Raw genomic sequence first — 23,017 nt, 5'->3', positions numbered from 1 at the left:
CCGGGCCCGCTCCTCGGGCGCCATCGCCCTCCCGCTAGCGGGCGTCCCGCGCGCCTCTCTGCGCCGGTCCGCGCCCGGTGGGCCCCACAGCCCGGGGGCATCGCCCCTTTCACCGCAGCCGGGGCGCTCCCAGCCCCGAGTCAGGACTGCGCGCGCGCCCGTCCGTCCGCCCGCGTGCGCGCGCCCGCCGGTCCCCCGCCCCTCGCTCCCGCCCCAGCTCGCGCTGCCCGGGCGGGCGCCGGCCGCTGGCGCCGCCGCTGCTGCTGCCGCCCCCGGGGCGCGAGTCCGCCGCCCTCCGCCCCGGGACCCGGCGAGGGGCGGGGGCAGCCCCGAGCCCGCTCCGGATCTGCGGCCGCCGTCTCACGGCCTCCCCCGACCCCTTTCCCCGGGAAGGTCGCCCCGGTCCCCTCCGCCGAGTCGCTCGGGGAGCCCCGCTGCGACGAGGTGAGCGCTGCGGGGGGGGGGGCAAGGAGGGGGAAGGGACGCCCGCCGAGGAATGTGCGGGGCTGGGGGCGGGGAGCCGGGGTCCCGGGCGGCCGCTGGAGCCGGGGTCATGTGCTGTTTGTCCCGCGGAGGCGCACGGAGGTGCCAGGCCCGGGGCGGCCGTCGGGCGGCGGGCCGAGGGGGAGCACCGGGTCCGCATGGCCGCCCGCACAGGACGGGACCCGGGCCCTGCGGGGCGAGCTGCGGCAGGTGCCCCCCGGGGCCGGCCCCTGTGCCGCCCTCTCCCCTGCCCAGTCCCCGTCGTCGTCCCTGCCCCGGCCGGGGTCTGGGGGGTCAGGGCTGTGCTTCCTGGCACGGCCTCTGTGATGTGAGCTCCTCCCTTCCTGTCCTGGGATACACCAGCCCCGTCCCCCCTCCCCGTGCCCTGCCGGGGAAGGCTGCAGAGGTGAGGCCCCGGCAAGACCTGCAGGAAGGGGGTTTGGGCCTGGGGGGCCCGCAGCCAGCGCCCCGCATCCCCGTCTGCCCTCGCCAACCTCCACCCTTCTCCTGCCCGTGGGCGTGGGCTGCTCAGCCTCTTCTTCCAGGGTGTGAGCACTGGGGCACCCACATTCCTGGGCTCTAGCCTGGCACCTTCCCCAGGCCGCTGGACGCCATAGCGCTGGCCCCAGGCTGGGGCTGGAACCTGCCGGCTTCCTTTTCGGGGAGCCCCCAGTGCTTCCTGGTCCCACAGTAGGGACACAGGTATTTCTCAGGGATCCCCCAGCAGAGGAGCCCTGGGGGTTGGTATGATGGATACAGGATGACCCCACCCTTCTCTGCCCATTGTCCTGGATTCTGAGAAGGAAGTGCTGGGGCTGGGGCCTGGGCGAGGACTTTGGGGAACACTGGCCGGCCCGCATCCCTGGATCCCCATCCGGGGTTGTATCCCCAGCCCTTGGACTTTGCTCACTGGCAGTAACTCTCTGTGTGGAGGTTGTGGGCTCTGGGTGGGAGTTAGTTCCTACTTCTTGGCTGGCCCTGTGGGGGAATTCTAGGGCAGGTTTTATGAGGGGGTTTCTCTCTTATCTCTCCCAGGCCCCACTTAGTGCTGTGGCCCCAAAGCTGCCCTCCCTGCCTGATGTTTCTGTGTTTGCCATCTTCTGCAGCTCCCTCTCTTCTCCTTCCATTATTTGCTGGGTTGCGTGACCTCGATCTCGCGTCCTGTCTTGTGTGTTTCCCTTTCTCGGTGTCTGTGATTTTCTGCCACTCATCTGCCCCCTCTTGCTGCCACCTTCAGTGTCTCTGCCTTTGAGTTCCCCTCTCTGAGCTGCCCTCTGTCCACCTTCTCTCTCTCTCTCTTGTGTATCTGGACGTCCAGTACATTTGGAGTGACGGGGAATAAAAATATCACGGTCCCTGTCCTTGGGTTCACATTGCATTTGGCCACTCGGGAGGGACCGCTGTCCTTACCTTTCCTAATGTGACCCTCTGCCCCTGCCCTCCGGCCGTGGAACCCCCGACCTACCTCTGGAGCCACAGGTGCCTCCTAACCACTCTTCCCCTACAACCAGGGTTTCCCCCACAGCCCCAGCTGGTGTGGCCAGGCCCCAAGGGTAGGATGGGGCTCCCCCTCCGAGGGCCAGTGGCAGCCAGAGCTGATACAGCCCCCCCGGTGTGGGGCCAGGACACCAGGTAACTCTGCGATGATGGTGCAGGTCCCTGAGAGCTGGGATACAGCCCGGGGAAAGAGGCAGGAACACAGTTGGGAGGCCCTGCGGACAATGACTTTTGGGAGGAAGGCCAGAGGACCAGGAGCAGGGTCCTTGAGGGGCTGGCTAGCCGGGGAAGGGAGTGGCGATGCTAGTTCCTGGGGGAAGATGGGAGGCGGCATCTGGGTCGCCCCAGGGTCTCTGACAACCTCTTCTCTCTCTGTCCTCCAGCTGAGGAGGGTGAGAGGATCGGGAACCATGGCTGGCGCCTCAGTGAAAGTGGCAGTGAGGGTTCGGCCCTTCAACGCCCGTGAGACCAGCCAGGATGCCAAGTGTGTGGTCAGCATGCAGGGCAGCACCACCTGTGAGTGAGTCCCAGGGGCCTGGCCGGGCACAGGCGGGGCAGCCAGGCCCACCACACTAGCCTGGCTGGCCTGGCTGGCTGGGCCGAACCGGGAGGAGGGCTGGGCTGGGTGTGAGCAGGTGCTAGTCCAAAGGGTGGGGGCGGGGTGGGGGCAGGCTGGCCTTTCGGTGCTCCCAGTCCCTGGGTGGGGGAATGTTGGCCTGGAGCCCTCCATTGCCCAATCAGGGAGGCAGCCTGCTGGGGGGGGCGGGTCCTGGGAAGCCAAAATTAGCCATGGTGGCCGGAGGGGGGTGGGGAACATTAAAGGGATGAGATGTTTAAGACAGAGGTGGGGAGTGGGCTGCCTGGATTCCTGCAGCGTGGGCGAGTGCCTGACCTTGGCCATCCTGTCTTTCCTTCTCCTGTCCTGTCAGCCATCATCAATCCCAAACAGAGCAAGGATGCCCCCAAAAGCTTCACCTTTGACTACTCATACTGGTCACACACTTCGGTGAGGTTGCTGGGGTGAGGGGAGAGCTGAGCCGTGAGGGACAGGGGTTCAGGTCCTGGGGAGGGGGCACTCCTGGAAATAGGACCTCCAGGGGATGGGTTGGGACTGGGATGGGAGGGTCAGGACCAGGATGGGGAGGGGGAGTCCCAGGGGATAATTGGGTCTGGCAGGAGACTGCATAGGACTGTGAACTGGGTTGGCTGGGGTCCCATAATCTCTAGGTGATCAGCAGCAATGGGGTCAAAGGCCCTCGGGACCTAGACACTGAGGACGGAGTGAGTGATGTAGGGCTCCTGCCGTGTCTCTCCACCCCTGCTGCCCTAGGCCGAGGACCCTCAGTTTGCCTCTCAGCAGCAGGTGTACCGGGACATCGGGGAGGAGATGTTGCTCCATGCCTTCGAGGGCTACAACGTGTGCATCTTCGCCTATGGGCAGACCGGGGCTGGGAAGTCTTACACCATGATGGGGCGGCAGGAGCCAGGGCAGCAGGGCATCGTGCCCCAGGTACATGCCTGGGACTTGGCAAGGTGGCCGGGCAGCGCATCCTCAGCTGCCTCTGGGGAGAAAAGGCCTGAGGATTGTGGACCGGAGACCTGGGTTTCTCAGGCTGCAGTGGTGGGGGAATGGGGTGGGCCACTACAAGGACCCCCAGGGTCCCGCGGGGAGGGGTCTTTGCGCCTCCCACGAAGCAAAGCATCGTGAGAAGAGCCAAAGCCTTGTCAGAGAACCCTGGGTTTGAACCCTGGTTCTTTTTCTGGCTGCTGTCTTATCTGGTTTCATGCTGGCGTGTGAGTGTGGTTCTCCTGCAGATGTGTGTATTGTAGTGAGGGTGTCACCTGTAGGGAAAGCTGGGTGTGGGTAACCAGAAGTTGACTGTAATTCTCCCTGATCATGCGGCATGATGGTCTGGCCCACGGGCTCTGATGTTGGGATGCTTCCTGGCTCACCGGATATTGGTTGGTGACCCCAGGCCAGTGTGAGCCTCTCTGAGGTGGTCGTCCCTTCTGTAAAATGGGAACATCTGCTCCCTCAGGGCTGTGGTCGGGGCTGGGGGGAGACAGAGCCACTGGGGCCAGGGCCTGGCAGGTGTGTCATGAACAGCTGTTTCTCTGTCCACTTGCAGCTCTGCGAAGATCTCTTCTCTCGTGTTAATAAGAATGAAAGTGCTCAGCTCTCTTATTCTGTGGAGGTGAGCGTGGGTCTTGGTGGGGCTTGGGGAGGGCACAGTGGCCCCCAGGTGGGGTGGGGGCAGCAGTGACAGGGCCATGGCCGGGCCGTCTCAGGAGTCAGGCAGCCTTGGGTGTGCTCACCCATGGTCAACAGAGGCTTTGGACAAATGAGCTCGTCTTTCTACTTCTGGGTCTGTCTGTTCACCCCTGAGATGAGACTGAACGGCCCCCCTCTCAGGGATTTTGGCTCAGCGAGCCTGCATGTGGGAAGTGCTCAGCACCGTGCCTGAGGCGTCATGAGTGTCCACTAGGCGCTGCCCCCTGTGTCACGTCCTTGGAGTTGAGGGTCAGTTGCTTTTGGTATGTCTGGTACATTTGTTGCTTCTTCCTTGTTTCTCCCACTCAGGTGAGCTACATGGAGATCTACTGTGAGCGAGTTCGAGACCTCCTGAACCCCAAGAGCCGGGGCTCTCTGCGAGTCCGGGAGCACCCCATCCTGGGCCCCTACGTGCAGGACCTGTCTAAGTTGGCTGTGACCTCCTATGCAGACATTGCTGACCTGATGGACTGTGGAAATAAGGCTCGGTGAGGCTGGTGGCTGGAGTGCAGGGACAGGGAGCCGGGGCCGGGCAGGGGAGAGGCCGGATCCAGTGACCATTCCCTTCCCCCAGGACCGTGGCTGCTACCAACATGAATGAGACCAGCAGCCGTTCACATGCCGTCTTTACCATCGTCTTCACGCAGCGCTGCCATGACCAGCTCACTGGGCTGGACTCTGAGAAGGTGGGTTCTTCATTCCTCATGACCTGCCCCGTTCCCCTGCCGAGCATCCTCCTGTTGTCCCCCTCCCTGCTCCCCCTCACGTCCTGTAACCTCCTGCCCTCTCCTGACCCCAGGTCAGTAAGATCAGCTTGGTAGACCTGGCTGGCAGTGAGCGGGCTGACTCCTCGGGGGCCCGGGGTATGCGCCTGAAGGTGAGGGGGCTCAGGGGGGGGTGTGCTGAGGGCACTGCTGGGCACTGTGTGTGGGGAGGCAAATTGGAGGTGGGGAGGGGCCCCCGGGAGGGGCCCCCGTTCCCTATGCTCCTCATCTCTTTCCAGGAAGGTGCCAATATCAATAAATCCTTGACAACTCTTGGAAAGGTGATCTCGGCCCTGGCAGATCTGGTAAGACCTGGGGCTGGGAAGAGAAGAGAAGCAGTTCGGGGACAGGGGGCAGAGGGGCGGTGTACTGACCCCTTCCCCGTTCCGTCCCCAGCAATCAAAGAAGCGGAAGTCGGATTTTATCCCTTACAGGGACTCTGTACTCACCTGGCTGCTCAAGGAGAATTTGGGTGAGGAGCTCCGCTCTCTCTTTAGGGATCCTTCTGCCCTCCCACCAATCCCTTTGATAGGTCTGACGAGCCCCGTTGCCGCCCCTAGAACCTCAATCTTCCCTGTCATCCCCTGACTCTGGGAGGGCATTCTTGGAAGATGTCCTGATGCTGAGGCCAGCCCTTTCTGACCCCATGCTCCCACTGGCTGCGTCCTCCTCCTTCTCCTTGTCTCTGTCCCCAAGACGTTTCAGGTGTCCCTGACCTCACTACTCCCCACCTCTGACCACCAGAGTCTGTGGGTAGTTCCACAACTCGTAGTTTCACCCCATCTCAGGTGGTGATCCTGTTGGAGACCTGAGGGCATCCCCCAACCCCGAGACCCAGTCTGACTTTTCTCAAGGCCTAGCATGCCTGAAGCCTTCCCCTCTCATCTTGCAGGTGGGAACTCACGCACAGCCATGATTGCAGCTCTGAGCCCCGCAGACATCAACTATGAGGAGACTCTGAGCACCCTCAGGTGGGGCTCCCGCAGGAGCGGGCAGCGGAGGGGGGCACCCAGGAGCTCACAGGCTGGTAGCTCGCCACCCTGGCCGTGAGACAGGCTGAGCCTTAGCTGGACCTGGTGTGTGACAGTCTGGGGGATGGAGTGAGATGGGCCACAGACGCGGGGGTGCCTGGGCCACACCCACCCCGACCCCCTCCCCTTTTCCCCCCAGGTACGCTGACCGCACCAAACAGATCCGATGTAATGCTGTCATCAATGAGGACCCCAATGCCCGGCTGATCCGAGAGCTGCAGGAGGAGGTGGCCCGGTTGCGAGAACTGCTGCTGGCACAGGGGCTGTCAGCCTCGGCTCTGGGAGGTAGGGCTCTGAGGGAGGTCTGCCCCTTCCCGCCTCGGCCCTCAGCTGCCCTCGCCCAGTCCTGAGGCTGAAAAGGGCCCATCGCCCATGGAGCTCTTCATACGCCCAGTGGCGCGGGCATGCAGGGGGGCTGTCGCTCGCCTCCAGCCGCCAGAGAGCTAGGGGGACCGATTATCCAGGGGAGCGAGGACTTGAGGGCCTTGAAGGCTGCTGAAGTGAGGGAGTGGGGAGAGAGGGCAAGCCCTGCGCTTATAGCTCCAGCAGCCACTCACATAGGATGAGCATGGGGCACCTGCCTCCACAGACGCTTTCGTGGACCGTCAGGCTCAGCTGGCCATAGGCTCAACGCCAGTCAGCAGAGGGGTGGGTGGTTTCAACCCCGTAACACTCAGCCTCACGAATGCCAGGTGATGTCCTGGTTAGAGGCTGTGTAACCCACGGGTTCTGCCTCTGGCCCCGGGGTTCTTCCCACTGCGGACAGTCGGGGCCAAGGGGTGCAGTGGGGAGACTAAGAGAGTCCGTTCTCCGGAGGAGACACAATGTTTCTCTAACGGAGACACAATGTTTCCCTCTGGCATCCGGAGGGTGGACTTGCAAATGGGAGAGTAGTAGAACCTTTCTTATCCCAGGAGGCAGGTTTAGAAACAGGCATAGGTGTCATGTGGGGCAGAATGGGGCACGCCACAGCTGAGCACTTTCTGACGGTGCAAGTCACCTCGTGGTGGAAGGAATCGGCTCTTGTGCTCACTAATGAACTCTCCGTGTCTGGAGGGGAACCAGCGAGACTGGGTGCCCACTTGTTAAGGCCACAGTAGGCCTTAACAAGTTCCCTACTAGGGGAGGGTAGACCAGATGTCTCCGGAGTCCTTATAGGCTGGTCCCCCTGCCGCCCTTCCTCCGCCTCTTGTGAGTTCCACCTTCCCTTAGCCTCCTTGACCCCATTCTCCCCGGCAGGCCTGAAGGTGGACGAGGGGAGTCCTGGAGGTGCCCTGCCAGCCACGTCATCCCCCCCAGCCCCAGTGTCCCCTTCACATCCTCCCGCACACAATGGGGAGCTGGAGCCATCGTTCTCCCCCAGTGCCGAGCCCCAGATTGGGCCTGAGGAGGCCATGGAGAGGCTGCAGGTGGGCAGCCGGAGCGGGCAAGGGGAGGGAGGTGGGGGGCTGCCGGGCGTTGGGTTCTACAAGGCCAGAGTTGAGGACGAAGGAAAGGTGGCAGGAGCAGCATAGCCCCTGGGGTCCAGGCCGCCCCAAGCCCCCCACCTGTCCTGTGTGCCTAGGAGACGGAGAAGATCATAGCCGAGCTGAACGAGACATGGGAGGAGAAGCTGCGCAAGACGGAAGCGCTGAGGATGGAGAGGTGTGAGGGGAGGGCTGACGGTGGGGCCCTGGTGGGGGACTGGAGGGCATTAGGGCCCTATAGGGGAAGAGCCCATGGGGCCCCTGAGACCCCTCGTCTCTCCACCTCCAGAGAAGCGCTGCTGGCTGAGATGGGGGTGGCTGTCCGGGAGGACGGGGGAACTGTGGGCGTCTTCTCTCCGAAGAAGGTGAGTGAGGGTCTGCTGAGGCCTGGGAGAGCCTGAAAGGGTCAAGGCGGAGGGTTAGGGGGGCATGGGACAAGCCCCACTCTGACCTGTGCGTTTGTTCCGCACCAGTCACCTGCGTGTTGTCTGGCCTCCATTCGACAGTCAGCCTATGGCAGGGGCTCTAGGGGCTGCAGATGGGTGCCAGGTCCCTGCTCCCCAGGGTGGGTGTTCACGGGCTGTTTGTAGTCCACGTGTTAATGAACATGAACCCGCACGTGCATGCATGTGTGTGAGTGTGAGTTCACGTGGCACTCGTCTCTGGAGTCACAAGAAATGGGTTTGGGTGGTCACCCTGGGAGTGGGGGAGGAGGGCGGGGTTGGGGACAGGTTGGAGCGGCCACGTGCTCCCTTTGTGCCGTCTGTGTTGTAGAATTTTGTGCCCTGTACGTGTGACACCTGCTCAGGGGAGCCCTTGGTCCCCACCGGTGGTGCAGGGCCAGGCTGCTCAGAGGATGTGGGCTGTAGGCCACCATGACATTCATGGCACTGCGTGTGGCTGGAGGGCGTCCTGGGGTCCATGGGAGCAGAGCGGGGTGTCCAGTCTTGCTGGGAGCCAGCCTTGCCTGTCTGGTCCACAGCATGAAGGCTGCAGGATTGGGCCCCATCAGGTGCGCTGTGCTCAGAGCCGGCAGGGCTGCCTGGAAGAGGTGCCAGGTTACTGGAAGGAGGTTCTTCCTCATCTTCTAGGTCAGGGCCATCTGGGAAATGGAGCATGTAGGTGTCATCGGATGGGGATCCCAGGGGAGGAGAGGTTTGCCCTGCCTGGGTTGGGGCACGGCCAGGGAGGGAGAGGGCATGGTGAGGGGCCCGGGGGCATGGTCTGGCGCTGGGCATTCAGGGCTTTGGGGTCTCTCTGTCGTCCTGCATCTGGGATGGTGGGGGGGAATGGTGGGCAGGGATGGCTTTCTGCAAGGTCTGTGGCCACACAGGGGTGCTGGGTACCCATGAGGAGGTGGATGTTTCCTTCCCGGGGGCGTTTTGTGCTGCCCCGGGGAAGGATGCTGCCTCCTAAGGCCAGGGACCAGTAGACAGGGTTTGGTTTGGGTTGGTTTTGAATTGTTCCCATAAGAGGAACATGCCCATGGCATGAGAGGTCAGTTTGGAGGAAGGATCTTCCTCTCCCAGGGGCCTGCACGTGTCCCTGATGTGTTCATCAAAGGCTGGTCTGAGCGCACACAGGTGTGTCTGGTGTGTGCCATACACACTTGTCCACGTGTGTGCAGGGCTGTCTCTGGACCAGCGGTGGTTCTCTACCTGCTTCTCCAGGTGACACTATCAGGGTTCCGTCTGTTCTGTGGCTTCAGAATGTTCGAGTAGGTATGGGATTGCGTTTAACCAGCCTCCTGCTGACGGGCGCTCAGGTGGTTTCGCGTTCGTGTTCTGGTCCATGGCTTTAGGGGTTTATCATCTGGGGAACAAATGCCCAGAGGTGGAGATTTAGGGTCAAATGGGAGACGTGAACTTTTGATGTATTTTGCTAAAGCGTCCCCCAAAGATTTTAACAGCACTACTTATGCTCCCGGAGCACAGGTGCAGAGCCCCCATTCCTTTACCCTCTTCAGCCTGTTGGCTCTTGTTGGTCTTGCTGGTCTTACTGGTGAAGGAGGTGTGTGCTTGGGGTGGCGAGGCTGTATGCCTTCTCATGGGAAACGGCGTGCGGGTTGCGGGGGGAGAAGAGAGTGCTGGGCCTCAAGGGTGGTGGGGATGGCTCCAGCCTGGGAGCACCCTGGCGGGGACTGGGTCCAAGGAAGAAGCCAACTGGTCTCCGAGAGAGAACCTGAGGGAAAGCCCCCGCCCCGGCCCAGGACTCCCACCACTGGGACCATGGCCTTCTGAAATCATTGGTTTCCAGCCTGGCTCAGTGCCTCCCTCCCGGGGTCTCCCACCCCCAGTGCTGCCCCCAGCATCGCCCTGCTCATCTGCGTGATGGGGAGGCTTCCAGGTTCAGTTTCATCCGCACAAAGGGCTTCAAGGCTGAATGAAGACCGGGAAGCACTGCCCTAAATCATGTTCCCTCTCCTGAGGGACAGATCACGTTCTGCTTCCAGAACCCCATCTGGGTTTGCCGTTCCCAGAGCAGGCCTGATGCTGCAGCCAGGAAGCTGAGAGCACCCCTCGGGACTAGGGGAGGGTGGCGGCCATGATTGTTGGGTGCCTGGCTTGGGGCAGACACGGGGGCACACGTTGTATCCGTTGTACCCACCACGGACATTGCTGTGGGCTCACTGTTCAGGGCGCTCCTGGAGTGCCGTGGGCCCGGACCCTGGCTGTTTCCCTGCCACCCTGTGCCCTCCCGTCCTGACTCTTCCTCTACTGTCCGCGTCCTCGTCCTCAAGGATGGGCCACCATGCTGTCCTCCTGCCGCTGAGCTCCGGTCTCCACTCTTTCACGTGAGCGCGTCCCTGCTGTGGTGGCTCAGCTCCCTGGGGACGAAGGGACAGCGAACAGAGGGCGTGAAGAGGCCAGAAACCACCGTGGGACATCCGTCCCCCGCTTGTCGTGGGTTCCACAGCCAGGTTGCCTCTGGTTTCCCCACTGCGGGGACAGCAGCATATGACCGGGGCTCGTCCGTGGGCCCTGGGGCCTTGTACATGGAAAGGCCGCGGTAAATCCTCATAGAAGGTGGGCAGGGCATCTCGTGTTCGCTTGAAGGCTCGGGGAAGCTTCGTGGAGGAAGTGGCATTTGAGACAGACCTTGAGGGACAGGAAGTGAACAATTTTGGGGGTGGGGAGAGGCTGTTCCAGGCCGGGGCACCTAGGAGCAGCTCATGAGGGTGGTCAGGGGTGCAAGAGGCCACCTTCTGGAGCGGACGCTCTGCAGTCCACAGGGCAGGAGCACAGAAGGGGGAGGGGGCTGTTGGATGGGGCTCGGACACACAGGTGGGGGCCCTGACCTGGTGGCCCTGACTGGGGGCCTTTACCTGGTGGCTCTGACCAGGAGGCCCTGACCCGGAGGCCCTACCCTGGAGGCCCGAGGGTACCAACATGGGCAGGCTCAAGTTTGGGGGGCCACAGGGTGCCAGGCGGAGAGGTCTGAGTGGAGGGCCCGCCTGGGCAGTGGGGTGGGTGGGCAGGAGGCAGGCCTAGGGTGGGGAGGGCCGAAGGGGGCAGTGGGCGGAAGGAAGGGAGGTTTTCTGGGCTTGGGCTCAGGGCCATGAGGAGTTGTTGAGGGACGAGGCCAGCTCTCCGGGCTGCCCAAGTTTCCCTGCCTGCAGAGGGTGGGCGTGTGGGCAGAGGGAGTGCAGTCAGGAAAGGTGCTTCTGGGGAGGGCCCTGAGCTGGGTTTTGGGTGCAGAGCAGCGCCCTGATGGGATGGGTTCAGCCAGGGAGGCCCTGGGTTAAGCAGGCCTGGGGCTGCAGTGGCCGGGAAAGAGTGGGGAGCCTGCTGTGAGCAATGAGTCCGTTGGTTTCAGTTGCTTTTGCATCAAGCTGGCACTGTTTCTTAATTATTAATGTCACCTGTGTTCCTGAGAAAGTCCCTCTGGAAAGAGGTGGAACGTGCGGGTCCCCGCACCTAGCGCCTGCTTGCACTCTCCACAGGCAGCAAGAGGCATGCTGAAGGGAAAGATGAGGTGGGACGGAGGGGTCCGGGAAAGCAGAGACGATGGCAGGGGATCCTGGGGTCACTGTCAGGGACTCGGGTGGGTGGGTGACTTGGGGCTGTGGGGGGGAAGGGGGGTGGGTCTGGAGACCCCTGTGTGTGCGGAGAGTGGGCCAGGCTGTCCCGGGGTGCTGTATAAGCGGGGGTGGGAGAGCTCCCCGAGGTGGGGGCACAGCTCCCCCCCACCTCCCGCAATGCCCCTGATCTCTGCCCTCCACCATCAGACTCCCCACCTGGTGAACCTGAACGAAGACCCCCTGATGTCCGAATGCCTGCTCTATCACATCAAGGACGGCATCACCAGGTAGTGTTTGGGGGTGGCTGGGGGTGGGGGGCAACCTCTCCCCTTGGGTGTGGCTGCAGACAAGGCCACAGCGATCCCTCCCTTTTCTGATGACCTTCTTGGACACACTCCAGAGCTCAGGACAGCTGCCCACCCAGCCCGGCTCGCCCTCCGGGCTTCCTGACAAACCATGAGCCCAGCTACTCAGCGGCCATGCCCTCTGCCCAGCAATGGAATAGATGACATGCCGCCGGGAGCCAGCCTGGCTTGTAAGGATAGTGCCCTGATTTATGTGCGCAAAATAACGTGTGGGAAACTAAAACTGCCACATTCTTAGTCACCATGGCGTTGCCTGGGTGTCCCTTGGAGGCATGAAGCCCAGCTTCATGTTGAGCAGTGCCCACATGGCAGGTGGCTTTGCCGGCTAATGCCAATGAACCCCTGGTGCGCAGGGCCCCTGAGGTCACCTCCCGGAGCCAAAGGGGTGAGGGGCCCCTTCTGCCACCATAAGCATGTACAGCTGTCCTTGGTGGTGACCCTGGGTAAGGAGTGAGTCCTCAGGGTGGTCATCCCTGGGGACAGGGGAGGCCCGTGCTGTAGAGTGCCCATCCCACCCCAGGCTCCCCACATTTCCGTTGTTTAACTGTGAGTGGGGGCACCGGGCTTCAGAATCCGGCAGGTCTGGGCTCAGATCCCAGCTCCACCACTGCCAGGCTGTGTGACCTGGGGCAGATTCCTTGACCTACCTAATCCGTGAAATGAGAATAACTGTGCTGGGCCTACGGAGTTGGGTGATCCTGTGTTCATTAGTGGCTTGATAAAAGGCCTGGTGCACGCTCAGAAAATGTCAACCGTTGCTTCTCCAGGGTTGGCCAGGTCGATGTGGACATCAAGCTGACCGGGCAGTTCATTCGGGAGCAACACTGTCTGTTCCGGAGTATCCCTCAGCCGGATGGAGAAGGTAAGGCTTGAGGGGTGAGAACAGAGTGGCCACGGCATGCAGTTCCTCCCACACTGGATAAAATTTTGGGTCCCCACACTGGGAGCGCAGTGCAGGAGGGGACAGGCCTCTGCCTTCTGAGGGCCTTTGAGCTTGGGTCAGGCTCTGGCTGTCTGCACCTGCCGTGGAGATGCAGTCTGCTGTGGTGGAGGAGTGCGGGTCCCTGAGGCCGACGCAGCCCTGTGGCACACATGGGGGAAGATTCAGTGAGGAGGACATCCTGCACTCTAACTTGTTTTTTTTTTTTTAGTGTGAGAGAGCACCCCAGTTATTTTTTATGAAAAGCTGTATTTGTTTCAGTGGGATATTTGAATTTATCTCTGCGAAACCTGCTTCTGTCCATCCAGCTATGACTGCAGTCGCTTCTGGCCTGTGTATCCCTCTGGTTCCAAAACTCTCATAGATTTTCAGCCCTGATTGGGCCGTAGAGGCAGAAGCTTTTAGGAATCACAGGACTTAAGTGTGAAGGGAGTAGTCTGTCAACAAAACGATACTGGGGTGGTTCAAGGTGGTTTTTGTTTTCTGGGGTGTTTTAGCATAATTATTTTTTGAGCATGTATGCACCCACACAGGTGGGGGGCAGAGGGGCTGAGGGAGGGGGTCTCAAGCAGACTGTGCACTGGAGAGTGGAGCCCTGACATGGGCCCCCTGAGGTCATGACCTGAGCCAAAATCAAGAGTCGGATGCTTAACTAACTGAGCCCCCGAGGCATCCATCCCCAGGGTATTGTTTTAAGGTCATCATTGTATCTTGGTTCAGTCATTCTTTAAATTTAATTATTTATTCTTTATGTAGTTTACAATGAAATTTTATCTGTCAATAAAAAGAACGAGGCACTGATACACACTCTGGGATGGAGGAGCCCTGAAAACATGCCGAAAGAGGCCCATCCCAAAGGACTACATAGCTTATGACTCCATTTATACGGAATGTCTAGAATAGGCAAATCTGTGAGGATAGAAGGTAGATTAGTTGGTCCCAGCTCTTGGGAGGAGGTGGGGATTTGGGAGGTAAGACTCAAGAGAGCACTGCCCGTTCTTTTTTTTTTTTTTTAAAGATTTTATTTATTTATTCATGAGAGACACACAGAGAGAGAGAGGCAGAGACACAGTCAGAGGGAGAAGCAGGCTCCATGCAGGGAGCCCAATGTGGGACTTGATCCTGGGACTCCAGGATCACGCTCTGTGCCAAAGGCAGGTGCTAAACCGCTGAGCCTCCCAGGGATCCCCAGCACTGCCCGTTCTTTCAGATAATAAACATGTTCTGGGACACCTTTGGGTCTCAGAAGCATCTGCCTTTGGCTCAGATCATAGTCTGGGGGAGCCTACTTCTCCTTCTCTTCCCTGCTCGTGCTCTCACTCACTCAAAAAAAAAAAGAAAGCCTAAAGGAAGAGAAGGTGGGTGCCACGTGGGTATGGGGGGGACAGCAGGTGCAAAGGCTGGAAGGTTGAGGCACTAGGCATACGAACAAGGAACCAGCCTGGCTGGGCTGAGAGCTGTGAGGCAGGGAGGACCTGGGAGGGCATCCGAACACGGGTTCTGGCCTCTTCAGGAGGGTAGGACAGTGGGAGCAGAGACCGTGGCAGGCCCTGGTTTGTTTTCCAAGAAACCCTGTGACTGCTTTGTGGCAAACAGACTGACCAGGGAGATAGGCCTGAAGCATCCTTTTTTTTTTTTCTTTTTTAAGATGTTATTTATTTATTCCTGAGAGACACACAGAGAGAGGCAGAGACACAGGCAGAGGGAGAAGCAGGCTCCCTGTGGGGAGCCCGATGTGGGACTCCATCCTGGGACCCCAGGGTCATGACCTGAGCCAAAGGCAGACACTCAACCACAGAACCACTCAGACGTCCCTGAAGCATTCTTATCTAAACGTTCCCATCTCTTCTCTAATCAACTTGAGATCTTTTTGAATATTTTTTTCTATTATTTTGACAAGTCCACAGGCTTTTTAGGGCTAGAGAGGTATAGTTTTGGTCACGAAGACGGTATATTCAGTATTTGTTTTGTGCTTTGCGTTCATCACGCCTAGATGGAGAATCCCACGAGTCAGTTTTTGTTTTTCTCAGATTCACTTGTTTGGAAAGTCTCTGACCCAGAGTCAACACGTGTGTAACACAAGCTTTGCGGTGTTTCAACACAGGTGTTTCTTGAGATTGACACGGGAGCGGATCCCTTCTAGGGCCTTCATCCCTGAGCATCCTCAGCAAGTGCCTAGTTCTGGGGCTTGTGGTGGGGGCTCCCTGGAGGAGGTGTAGGTGGGTGACCCTTTGCCCAGGAAGAGGCTGTTGGAGTGAGGCCAAGTGGAGCAGGCCTCCAGGGGCCCTGCCAGGTCTGGAGTCCCAAATGCTAAGCGACAGCAGGCAGCATAGTGGGCGGGTGCAGGGGCCTGGGCCAGCCCCCTGAGAGGCTGTCAGAGCATGCCGAGCCAGCCACCCAAGCTTCACCTCTGTCATTCTTCTAAAAAATGGAATGATTTGGGTTTACTCAGGCCCAAGTTGCATGGAGCCATGGAAACATGGAGGGCAGGGAGGCTGGAGGTGGTACACGGGAGCGCTGTCTCAGCTAAGACCATGCATGTGCTTCAGGGGTCTGCAGGGGACACAGGGACATGGGGCACCCGTGGTCAGCACGTTTTAAAGATAGGAAAGGCTCTGTCGTGTGGCTTACAGCTCAGGTTGGAGGCCCGCCCATCCGGCTTCAGTGTGGTTCAGAGTGAGGGGGTGAAGGCGCTGGTTCTGGGGTAGCTCAGGATGAGGGGGTGAAGGCCCTGCTTCTAGGGTGGTTCAGGGTCAGGGGGTAAATGTGCTGGTTCTGGGGTGGCTCAGTCGGAGTGAATGTGCTGGTTCTGGGATGGCTCAGGGTCAGGAGGTAAATGCGCTGGTTCTGGGGTGGTTCAAGGTCAGGGGGTGAATGCACTGGTTTTGGGGTGGCTTAGGGTCAGGAGGTGAATGCCCTGGTTCTGGGGTGGTTCAAGGTCAGGGGGTGAACACGCTGGTTCTGGGGTAGCTCAGGGTCAGGAGGTGAACATGCTGGTTCTGGGGTGGCTCAGTGTCAGGGGGTGAAGGTGCTGGTTCTGGAGTAGTTCAGGGTCAGGAGATGGAGGCGCTGGTTCTGGGGTCGTTCAGGTCCCCAGAGGCAGCAGATGCTTCTGGCATCGCAGGCTGCGAGCTATGAGGTCAGCTCATAGCCAAGTTCCTGTTCCGAGGTCACCCAAGCCACGTGCTAGGTGACAACCAGAAGCATCCAGGGTCGCAGGGGAGCCCAGCCTCGGGAGAGATGACAGGCAGGCACACCACAGCTACTCAGCAGTGAGAGCAGCCAGACTGTGCGCCCTAGAGGGAGGGGCCGTGAAGGCTCAGGGCCTGCAGCAGGTTCTTACCGCAGACTGGGGACTCAGAGAGCAGATTGCAGAGAGGGCCGTGGTGGATCCTCATTTCTGCCCTGCTGGCTCGGGCTGCCACTGGTGAGGGACCCGAGGCTCCCGGCGCTTAAGGCGTTGGCCCAAGACCACGCAGCTGGGCACTGACGAGGGGGACCCAGTGGCCCCATGGCCAGCTGGGGGGCGGGCTCTGAGCGCTGCCCCCCCCCCCCACAGGTGGCTTTGGATGCCTGGACATGGGAAAGGCCACGCCAGCCCAGCCCAGCGGGAGCACAGTCCTCTGCTCGCCAGGCCCCCTTCCCTCCCTAATGCCTGTCCCTCTACTGCCCGATCATCTGACTGACTTGCTGCCCGTCTAAGCAGCTGGCAGTGAGCTCTGGGAGCTGGGCTTTAGGGTTTATCTCCAGGGTATTTCCAGGACCTAAAGCAGCACCTGGCACACAGTACTTGCAAAGTACTTGCGGAGCCAGTGAAGGCATTTGGGGGCCTGGTGGGAAAGATGGTGGCAAGCTGGGTACTCCCCACAAGCCGCCCACACCCTCTGCTGTGCCGTCTTTTTCCCCTTGCCCGGCACCCGCAGTGATGAAGTGAGGGGTTTGAGTCCACCTTGGAGCTTGCACTCAGGGGTTACCACTACCTGGCACCTTCCTTCTCCTCCCGCACTGGGGTTCTGTGCTTGCCTTGGTCTCACACAGCACCTGGGCCCATTGGCCTTACGCCACCGCTCATCCTGCTTGCTTTATTCCTTGTGGTCTAAATAGCTTCACACAGCACCTCATTTGAGCCTTTCAAGCATTCTGTAAGGAGGGGCTTACTCATCCCAGTTTGTAGAACACATGGAGGCCAGCCAGCTTGCCCAGTGCCCCTCAGCTAAGGCGCTGACCACGGTGCCTCCATGACAGTGGGGTGCCGCTCCCTGAGGGTAGGAAGCTGCTGATGCCCTGGTCCCAGCGAGCAGCAGAGGACCGAGGAGCACCCTGATAGATGTTTTGAGTCGGGTTGGCTTTGTCTTGTTCAGTGAACATGGCGCTCTGCTGGCTGTGGCTCAAGCAGGGCAGTCAGGTGGCAGTCTGCAGGGTGCATCAGACAGCAGTGGGCTGGGAGCCTGTGGCAGGAGCCAGGCTGGGCCAGGAAAAGCATTCTCTGGAAAGGAAGGAGTGCACGTCTGGAAGGCAGAAGCGACGGCCTGCTGACTGCTGGACACGAAAGACCCAGTCCTCTTAGAGTTACTGCTTTCCTGAGCCCATGCTGGGGAGGAGCGGGGTGGGCACCAGGGAGCTCCTGCAAAGGCTTCTGGAATTGTAGCTGGGGCTCTAATCCTCCTTCTGCTCTTCCTTTCCTGTGCTGCCTGCCACCAGAGGGGCCGTGGCACCCCTGACAGGTACTGGGGGTGGGCCTGGGGGTGCATGCATGTGTTGCAGGGGTACTGCAAGATGGGTGTCTGTGACCATAATCCCCCTCAAGGGTCTAATGGTCCCCTTTTTCCTCTTCCTCTGCACAGTGGTGGTCACCCTGGAGCCCTGTGAAGGCGCTGAGACCTATGTCAATGGGAGACTGGTGACCGAGCCCTTGGTGCTGAAGTCAGGTAGAGGAAGGGCCCCGGGCAGGCCTAGCCAGGGGAGTCCCCAGGGCAGGACCCAGAAATAAGCAGGAGACAGTATGGGGATGTGCAGGAGGGAGGGACTCAGCTCTCAAGTGTCTCCCGCGGCCCTGGGGAAGCAGGAGGAGGGGGCCACACTTCCCGATTCCCTGTGACTAGCAGGAAAAGAATCAGCAGGGGACCCTGCCCTCAGACTTTGGGTAGTGAGAGAGATGGTGCTAGGATCCTGAGCTTGTAGGCAGGGCCCTATACCCTTGGGCATGGGGTGGGCTTGCTGCTCTGGGGGAGTGAACCCACCTTTCTCTGCTTGGTTTTCCAGGGAACAGGATTGTGATGGGCAAGAACCACGTGTTCCGCTTCAATCACCCCGAGCAGGCACGGCTAGAGCGGGAGCGAGGGGTGCCCCCACCCCCTGGCCCACCCTCCGAGCCCGTCGACTGGAACTTTGCCCAGAAGGAACTGTTGGAGCAGCAAGGCATTGACATCAAGCTGGAGATGGAGAAGAGGTAGGGGCGTGGGTGCTCTCTCGACTGTCCCCCAGCCGCTGTTGTTGACCTCCCCACTGCAGTGGCTCCAGAGCCCCAAGCAGCTCTTCCCTCCTGTCCCACTCCCAGGCTGCAGGACCTGGAGAATCAGTACCGGAAGGAAAAGGAGGAGGCTGACCTTCTGCTGGAGCAGCAGCGACTGGTGAGGGTGGGGGAGGGCATGGGGGGGGTGCAGGCACGGGGGTGGGGGGTGGGGACTGGGGGGGGAGCCCAGGGGCATAGGTGCAGAGGGACTGGGGGGTACAGGAGGGACTGAGGGAGCCCAGGGGGCATGGGTGCAGAGGGACTGGGGGGCCCATGGGGCTCAGGCACAGAGGGACTGGACTAGGGGGAAGGGCATGGGGGTTACACACATGGGGACTGGTGGGGGGGGGTGTGCAGAGGGGCGTGATGCGGACCAGAGGGGCGCGGGGCCTGTAGAGGTGGGAGATGGGCTGGCAGTGCTCAGCCTGACTGCTTTGATTCCGTGCTGTCTGAGCCAGTGTGCGGAGCGGGTATGGGCTTGAGGGGTGGCTGTGGCATTTAGGAGGAGATGCGTCAGGAATGTGACGGGGAGCGAACTGGGTGCAGGAGTCCCTCCCACTTGAGTAGGGCTTCCTGGATCCAACCTCCCTGATTTTTACCAAATCCGAGTACCGCCTGTGCTATTATTTGCCTACAATCGTTTCTTAAGCGGATTCGCTCGTGAATGTGTAATCCAGTCCTGAGCACTGATCTGGGTGCGGGCCGCATAGACCCCATAGTGTGGTAGCTCCTGCTGGTGGATCATGCTCTGCCAGCCGCTCTGTGGCCTCCTGGCACCTAGGAATCCTCCGCGTGGTTGTGACGGACCCGTTGGTTCCCCTTGTGTGGATGGCAGCAGCTCTGGGGTAGTGAGGCCCGGGTGCTCTGAGATGTCCTTACCACTCCCCCACTCTCTCTGGCCCCAGTATGCAGACTCTGACAGTGGGGATGACTCGGACAAGCGCTCCTGCGAGGAGAGCTGGCGCCTCATCTCCTCCTTGAGGGAGCAGCTGCCCCCGACCACCGTGCAGACCATCGTCAAGCGCTGCGGCCTGCCCAGCAGTGGCAAGCGCCGTGCCCCACGGCGCGTGTACCAGATCCCCCAGCGGCGGCGGCTGCAGGGCAAGGACCCCCGCTGGGCCACCATGGCTGACTTGAAGATGCAGGCAGTCAAGGAGATATGCTACGAGGTGGCCCTGGCCGACTTCCGCCATGGCCGTGCCGAGATCGAGGCCCTGGCTGCACTCAAGATGCGAGAGCTGTGTCGCACCTACGGCAAGCCTGAGGGCCCTGGGGACGCCTGGAGGGCCGTGGCCCGGGATGTCTGGGACACGGTGGGCGAGGAGGAAGGCGGCAGCAGTGGAGGCGGCGGCGAGGAGGGTGCCCGCGGGGCGGAGGTGGAGGACCTGCGGGCGCACATTGACAAGCTGACAGGGATTCTGCAGGAGGTGAAACTGCAGAACAGCAGCAAGGACCGCGAGCTGCAGGCCCTCAGGGACCGCATGCTGCGCATGGAGAGGGTCATCCCGCTGACCCAGGTGGGGAGGGCCGCAGCCCGCTCCCTCATCCCCCTCCCTCCTTTGGCCCCTCCCCAAAAGACCTCCCCCGCTTCCTGCTTCCTTTCTGGGTGTGAGCTAGTCCTGGCAGGTGGTCCCCAGGGCGCTGTCCCCAGCATCTCTGAGCTGCACCCTACACCTGCTCAGTCTCTCCATCTCAGGACTAATCTGCATTTGTAAGGAGTACCCAGGTGTTTCAAGGTCTGCAGAGCCTGAGAAGCCCCATGGGAAACACACAGTTCTTAAATGGCTACTCGACATGGTTTCATGTGCACCCCAGGACCCCCCCTCCTGTGGGGACTGCTGCCTGCAAGAGCTGGCATATGGAGCACCCCTACTGTGTCCCATCATCTCACCCTGTGACAGCAGCACTTGAGGGGCCTGTGATCGCCCAACTCTGGCTTGCAGGGATTCACTGAACAAGGAGACATCCAAGCACCTCCTGTGTGCCAGGCAGTGCGCTGGCCACTGCGGTTCCCTGCAGCAGACACTTCCTGCTGTGTCATGTTGTGTCCCGTCTGTCCCCCATCCGCCCATTCCGCCCCCTTCCCTGGTGGATGAGCCACATCCACGACCGGGCCTAGGTTCCCGACAGCCTACCTTATCCTGCCCTGGCTTCCTTGTTGGTCCTGGATCTTGGGGGCACCTGCTGCCTCCAGGCTTCTCCCCCTTCTTCCTCCAGGTGTTTCCTGTAGTGGACACTCCCTTTGCCTTCAGGGCAGCCACCTTCACCCTGGCTCCCATCCCCTGCTCTGCTCTGCCTCTCACCCGGATGTACATGTTTCCATAATGCACATCATGTCATACAGTACAGATCTTCTGTGGGGTGTAAATAACGTGTTAAAGAATATAAGTATGCACTCAAATTTAACTTTTCATAGAGAGACAGTACTGTACCGGACTATGTATTTTTCTCATTCACCTGTCGGCTGTGAATCTGCCTTTAAATGATGGCAGGTGTTTGTCTTGCCTTTGCACTTCCTGTTCCATGCCCGGGGCTCGGTACTTATCATGACGGTTTACCGGTTTACCGAGAGCCTGCTACCTGCTACCTGCGGGGCTCTGTTATCACTTCCTCCTTAACGCTTGATTCTTCCGCCCGCCCAGTGCCAGAGGTACTGTTTTGCCCCGAGCAGCCTGGACACAGTGACGACCCCAGGCCAGGCCGCAGACCACAGGGCCAGGAGGGAGCAGCCAGGATCCAGCTCAGACGCCCCAGCGCCCCCCTGCCCTGCCGCTCAGCGCTTGGCTCTGCTCACGGCCCTGCTCTGTCGCCCTCTCCCCCCGCAGGATCACGAGGATGACAACGAAGAAGCTGTGGAGGCCGCCTGGGCTGCATCGTCCGGGTCGGATGTGGCAGCAGAGGAGGAAGCCCCCGGCGAGCGCGCGCCCCCGGCCCCAGCGCGGCCCCAGTCGCCGCCCCTGTCCAGCTGGGAGCGGGTGTCGCGGCTCATGGAGGAGGACCCAGCCTTCCGCCGGGGCCGCCTGCGCTGGCTCAAGCAGGAGCAGTTGCGGCTGCAGGGGCTGCAGGGCGCGGGGGGCCGGGGCGGGGGGCTGCGCAGGCCCCCCGCCCGCTTTGTGCCCCCTCACGACTGCAAGCTGCGCTTCCCGTTCAAGAGCAACCCCCAGCACCGGGAGTCGTGGCCGGGGGCGGCGGCTGGGGAGGCCCCCACGGCGCCCCCGCCCCCTGAGGAGGTCGTGCACCCTTCAGCTGCCCCAGCGCGCCGGCCCCCGAGTCCGCGGAGGTCCCACCGGCCCCGCAGGAACTCCCTGGACGGAGGCGGCCGGTCCCGGGGGGGCGGGGCCACGCAGCCCGAACCCCAGCACTTCCAGCCCAAAAAGCACAACTATTACCCGCAGCAGCCCCAGCCGTACCCGGCGCAGCGGCCCCCGGGGCCCCGCTACCCCCCGTACACCACTCCCCCACGCATGAGGCGCCAGCGCTCGGCCCCCGACCTCAAGGAGAGCGATGCGGCTGTGTGAGCCCGAGCCGGCCGGGAGTCGGGGGCGCTGAGTTGGGGGCAGAGCAGCTGCCGGGCACCGCTGCCCCAGGAGCCCGGGTCGGGAAGGCCACAGGTGGGCGAGAAGGTCCGAGTAGGTGCTGGACGGCGTGGGAGAAGCTGGGCCGGAGGCTGCAGGAAGGAAGCAAGCACGGAGTTGCCAGGAGCAAACCAAAGTGAAGGAAGAGGATGGGAGCTGCCTTGGGGGCGCCCTTCGTGGGGGTGGGGGGTCCCACAAATGCTGCTAGGGGTGGGGTGGGGGGCTGCGTAGCCAGTGTTTGACTTTCTTTTAAAGTGGGGCACAGGGGGGAGGACTTAGGGCGAGGAGAGTGCTCTTCCAGGCCCCTGTCTGTCTGTCTGTCTGTGGTGGGCTTCTGTTTCTCAGAGGTGAGGCTGGCGGCATCGCAAGTCATTACCTTCCCCTCCCAGGCCTCCTGCTGTATCTGGGGGACCTACCTGGATTCTGGTTTGTCTGGGGTCTCACGAGGGTGTGAGGCCCTTCAATAAAGGATAGCAAACAGAGGGAGCTTGTTGCTGGTGGTGGTTTGGTTTGGGTTTTAACAGAGGTGTAGATCATACAAGTAAAATGCACGGATCCTAAGCGTGCGGCTCCGTTATTATTATTTTTTTTAGATTTTGGGAAACTTTCATATTTTAAAAGATTTATTTCATGGGGAGAGAGAGCGAGTAAGCATAAGCAGGGGGCAGAGGGCAATGGAGAAGCAGACTCCCTGCTGAGCAGGGAGCCTACTGTGGGGCTCTCTCTCAGGACCCCGGGATCATGACCTGAGGGAAGGCAGGTGCTTAATCGATTGAGCCACCCAGGTGCCCCTCAGTGAATTTTTATATAGGTGTGCACCCTCACAATCACCCAGATGGAGATCTAAGACCGCTTCCATCTTGTCTTGGTTTCTTGAACGTTCCACATCGTGACTCTCACCTCTGCCCCCAACCCTGCCCATGGTCCCAGACGAAGGAGAGAGGGAGGAATGAGATGACGTGGAGGGAGGGAGACCCACCCCCATCTGGCTCTTCCTAACAGGACATGGAGGATTTGGGGGCCAAGTGGGCTTCAGCTCCACCCAATCACCTCACCTTCTGGAAGGTCTCCCCCGTGGCCAGAATCTCCCT

General features: G+C 60.9%; 1 protein-coding gene across 5 annotated transcripts; it reads left to right on the top strand.

Moving 5' to 3' along the window:
- The first annotated feature begins 15 nt into the window (after positions 1–15).
- On the top strand, positions 16–22,408 carry KIF1C (kinesin family member 1C). Of its 5 annotated transcripts, none has more exons than XM_072730041.1 (23): positions 16–444; positions 1,995–2,115; positions 2,364–2,496; positions 2,910–2,986; positions 3,311–3,490; positions 4,110–4,175; positions 4,562–4,740; positions 4,827–4,938; positions 5,052–5,129; positions 5,256–5,321; positions 5,413–5,488; positions 5,909–5,987; positions 6,187–6,332; positions 7,287–7,456; positions 7,612–7,691; positions 7,803–7,878; positions 11,742–11,821; positions 12,667–12,761; positions 17,684–17,767; positions 18,102–18,288; positions 18,397–18,469; positions 19,257–19,868; positions 21,177–22,408. In XM_072730041.1, the coding sequence occupies exons 3-23, from the start codon at positions 2,391–2,393 to the stop codon at positions 21,867–21,869; spliced, it is 3,315 nt and encodes a 1,104-aa protein (XP_072586142.1). In that variant the 5' UTR covers positions 16–444; positions 1,995–2,115; positions 2,364–2,390; the 3' UTR covers positions 21,870–22,408. The 5 variants fall into 5 exon arrangements, with proteins under 5 accessions (XP_072586142.1, XP_072586140.1, XP_072586143.1 ...); XM_072730042.1 differs by having other exon boundaries at positions 306–444; positions 2,009–2,115; XM_072730043.1 differs by having other exon boundaries at positions 306–444; positions 2,009–2,115; positions 2,364–2,500.
- The last annotated feature ends 609 nt before the right edge of the window (positions 22,409–23,017 follow it).

The sequence above is a fragment of the Vulpes vulpes genome, chromosome 12, assembly GCF_048418805.1.
Source record: "Vulpes vulpes isolate BD-2025 chromosome 12, VulVul3, whole genome shotgun sequence".
Taxonomy (NCBI): domain Eukaryota; kingdom Metazoa; phylum Chordata; class Mammalia; order Carnivora; family Canidae; genus Vulpes; species Vulpes vulpes.
The sequence above is the reverse complement of the archived record's forward strand: the minus strand, read 5'-3'. Positions and strand labels throughout refer to the sequence as shown.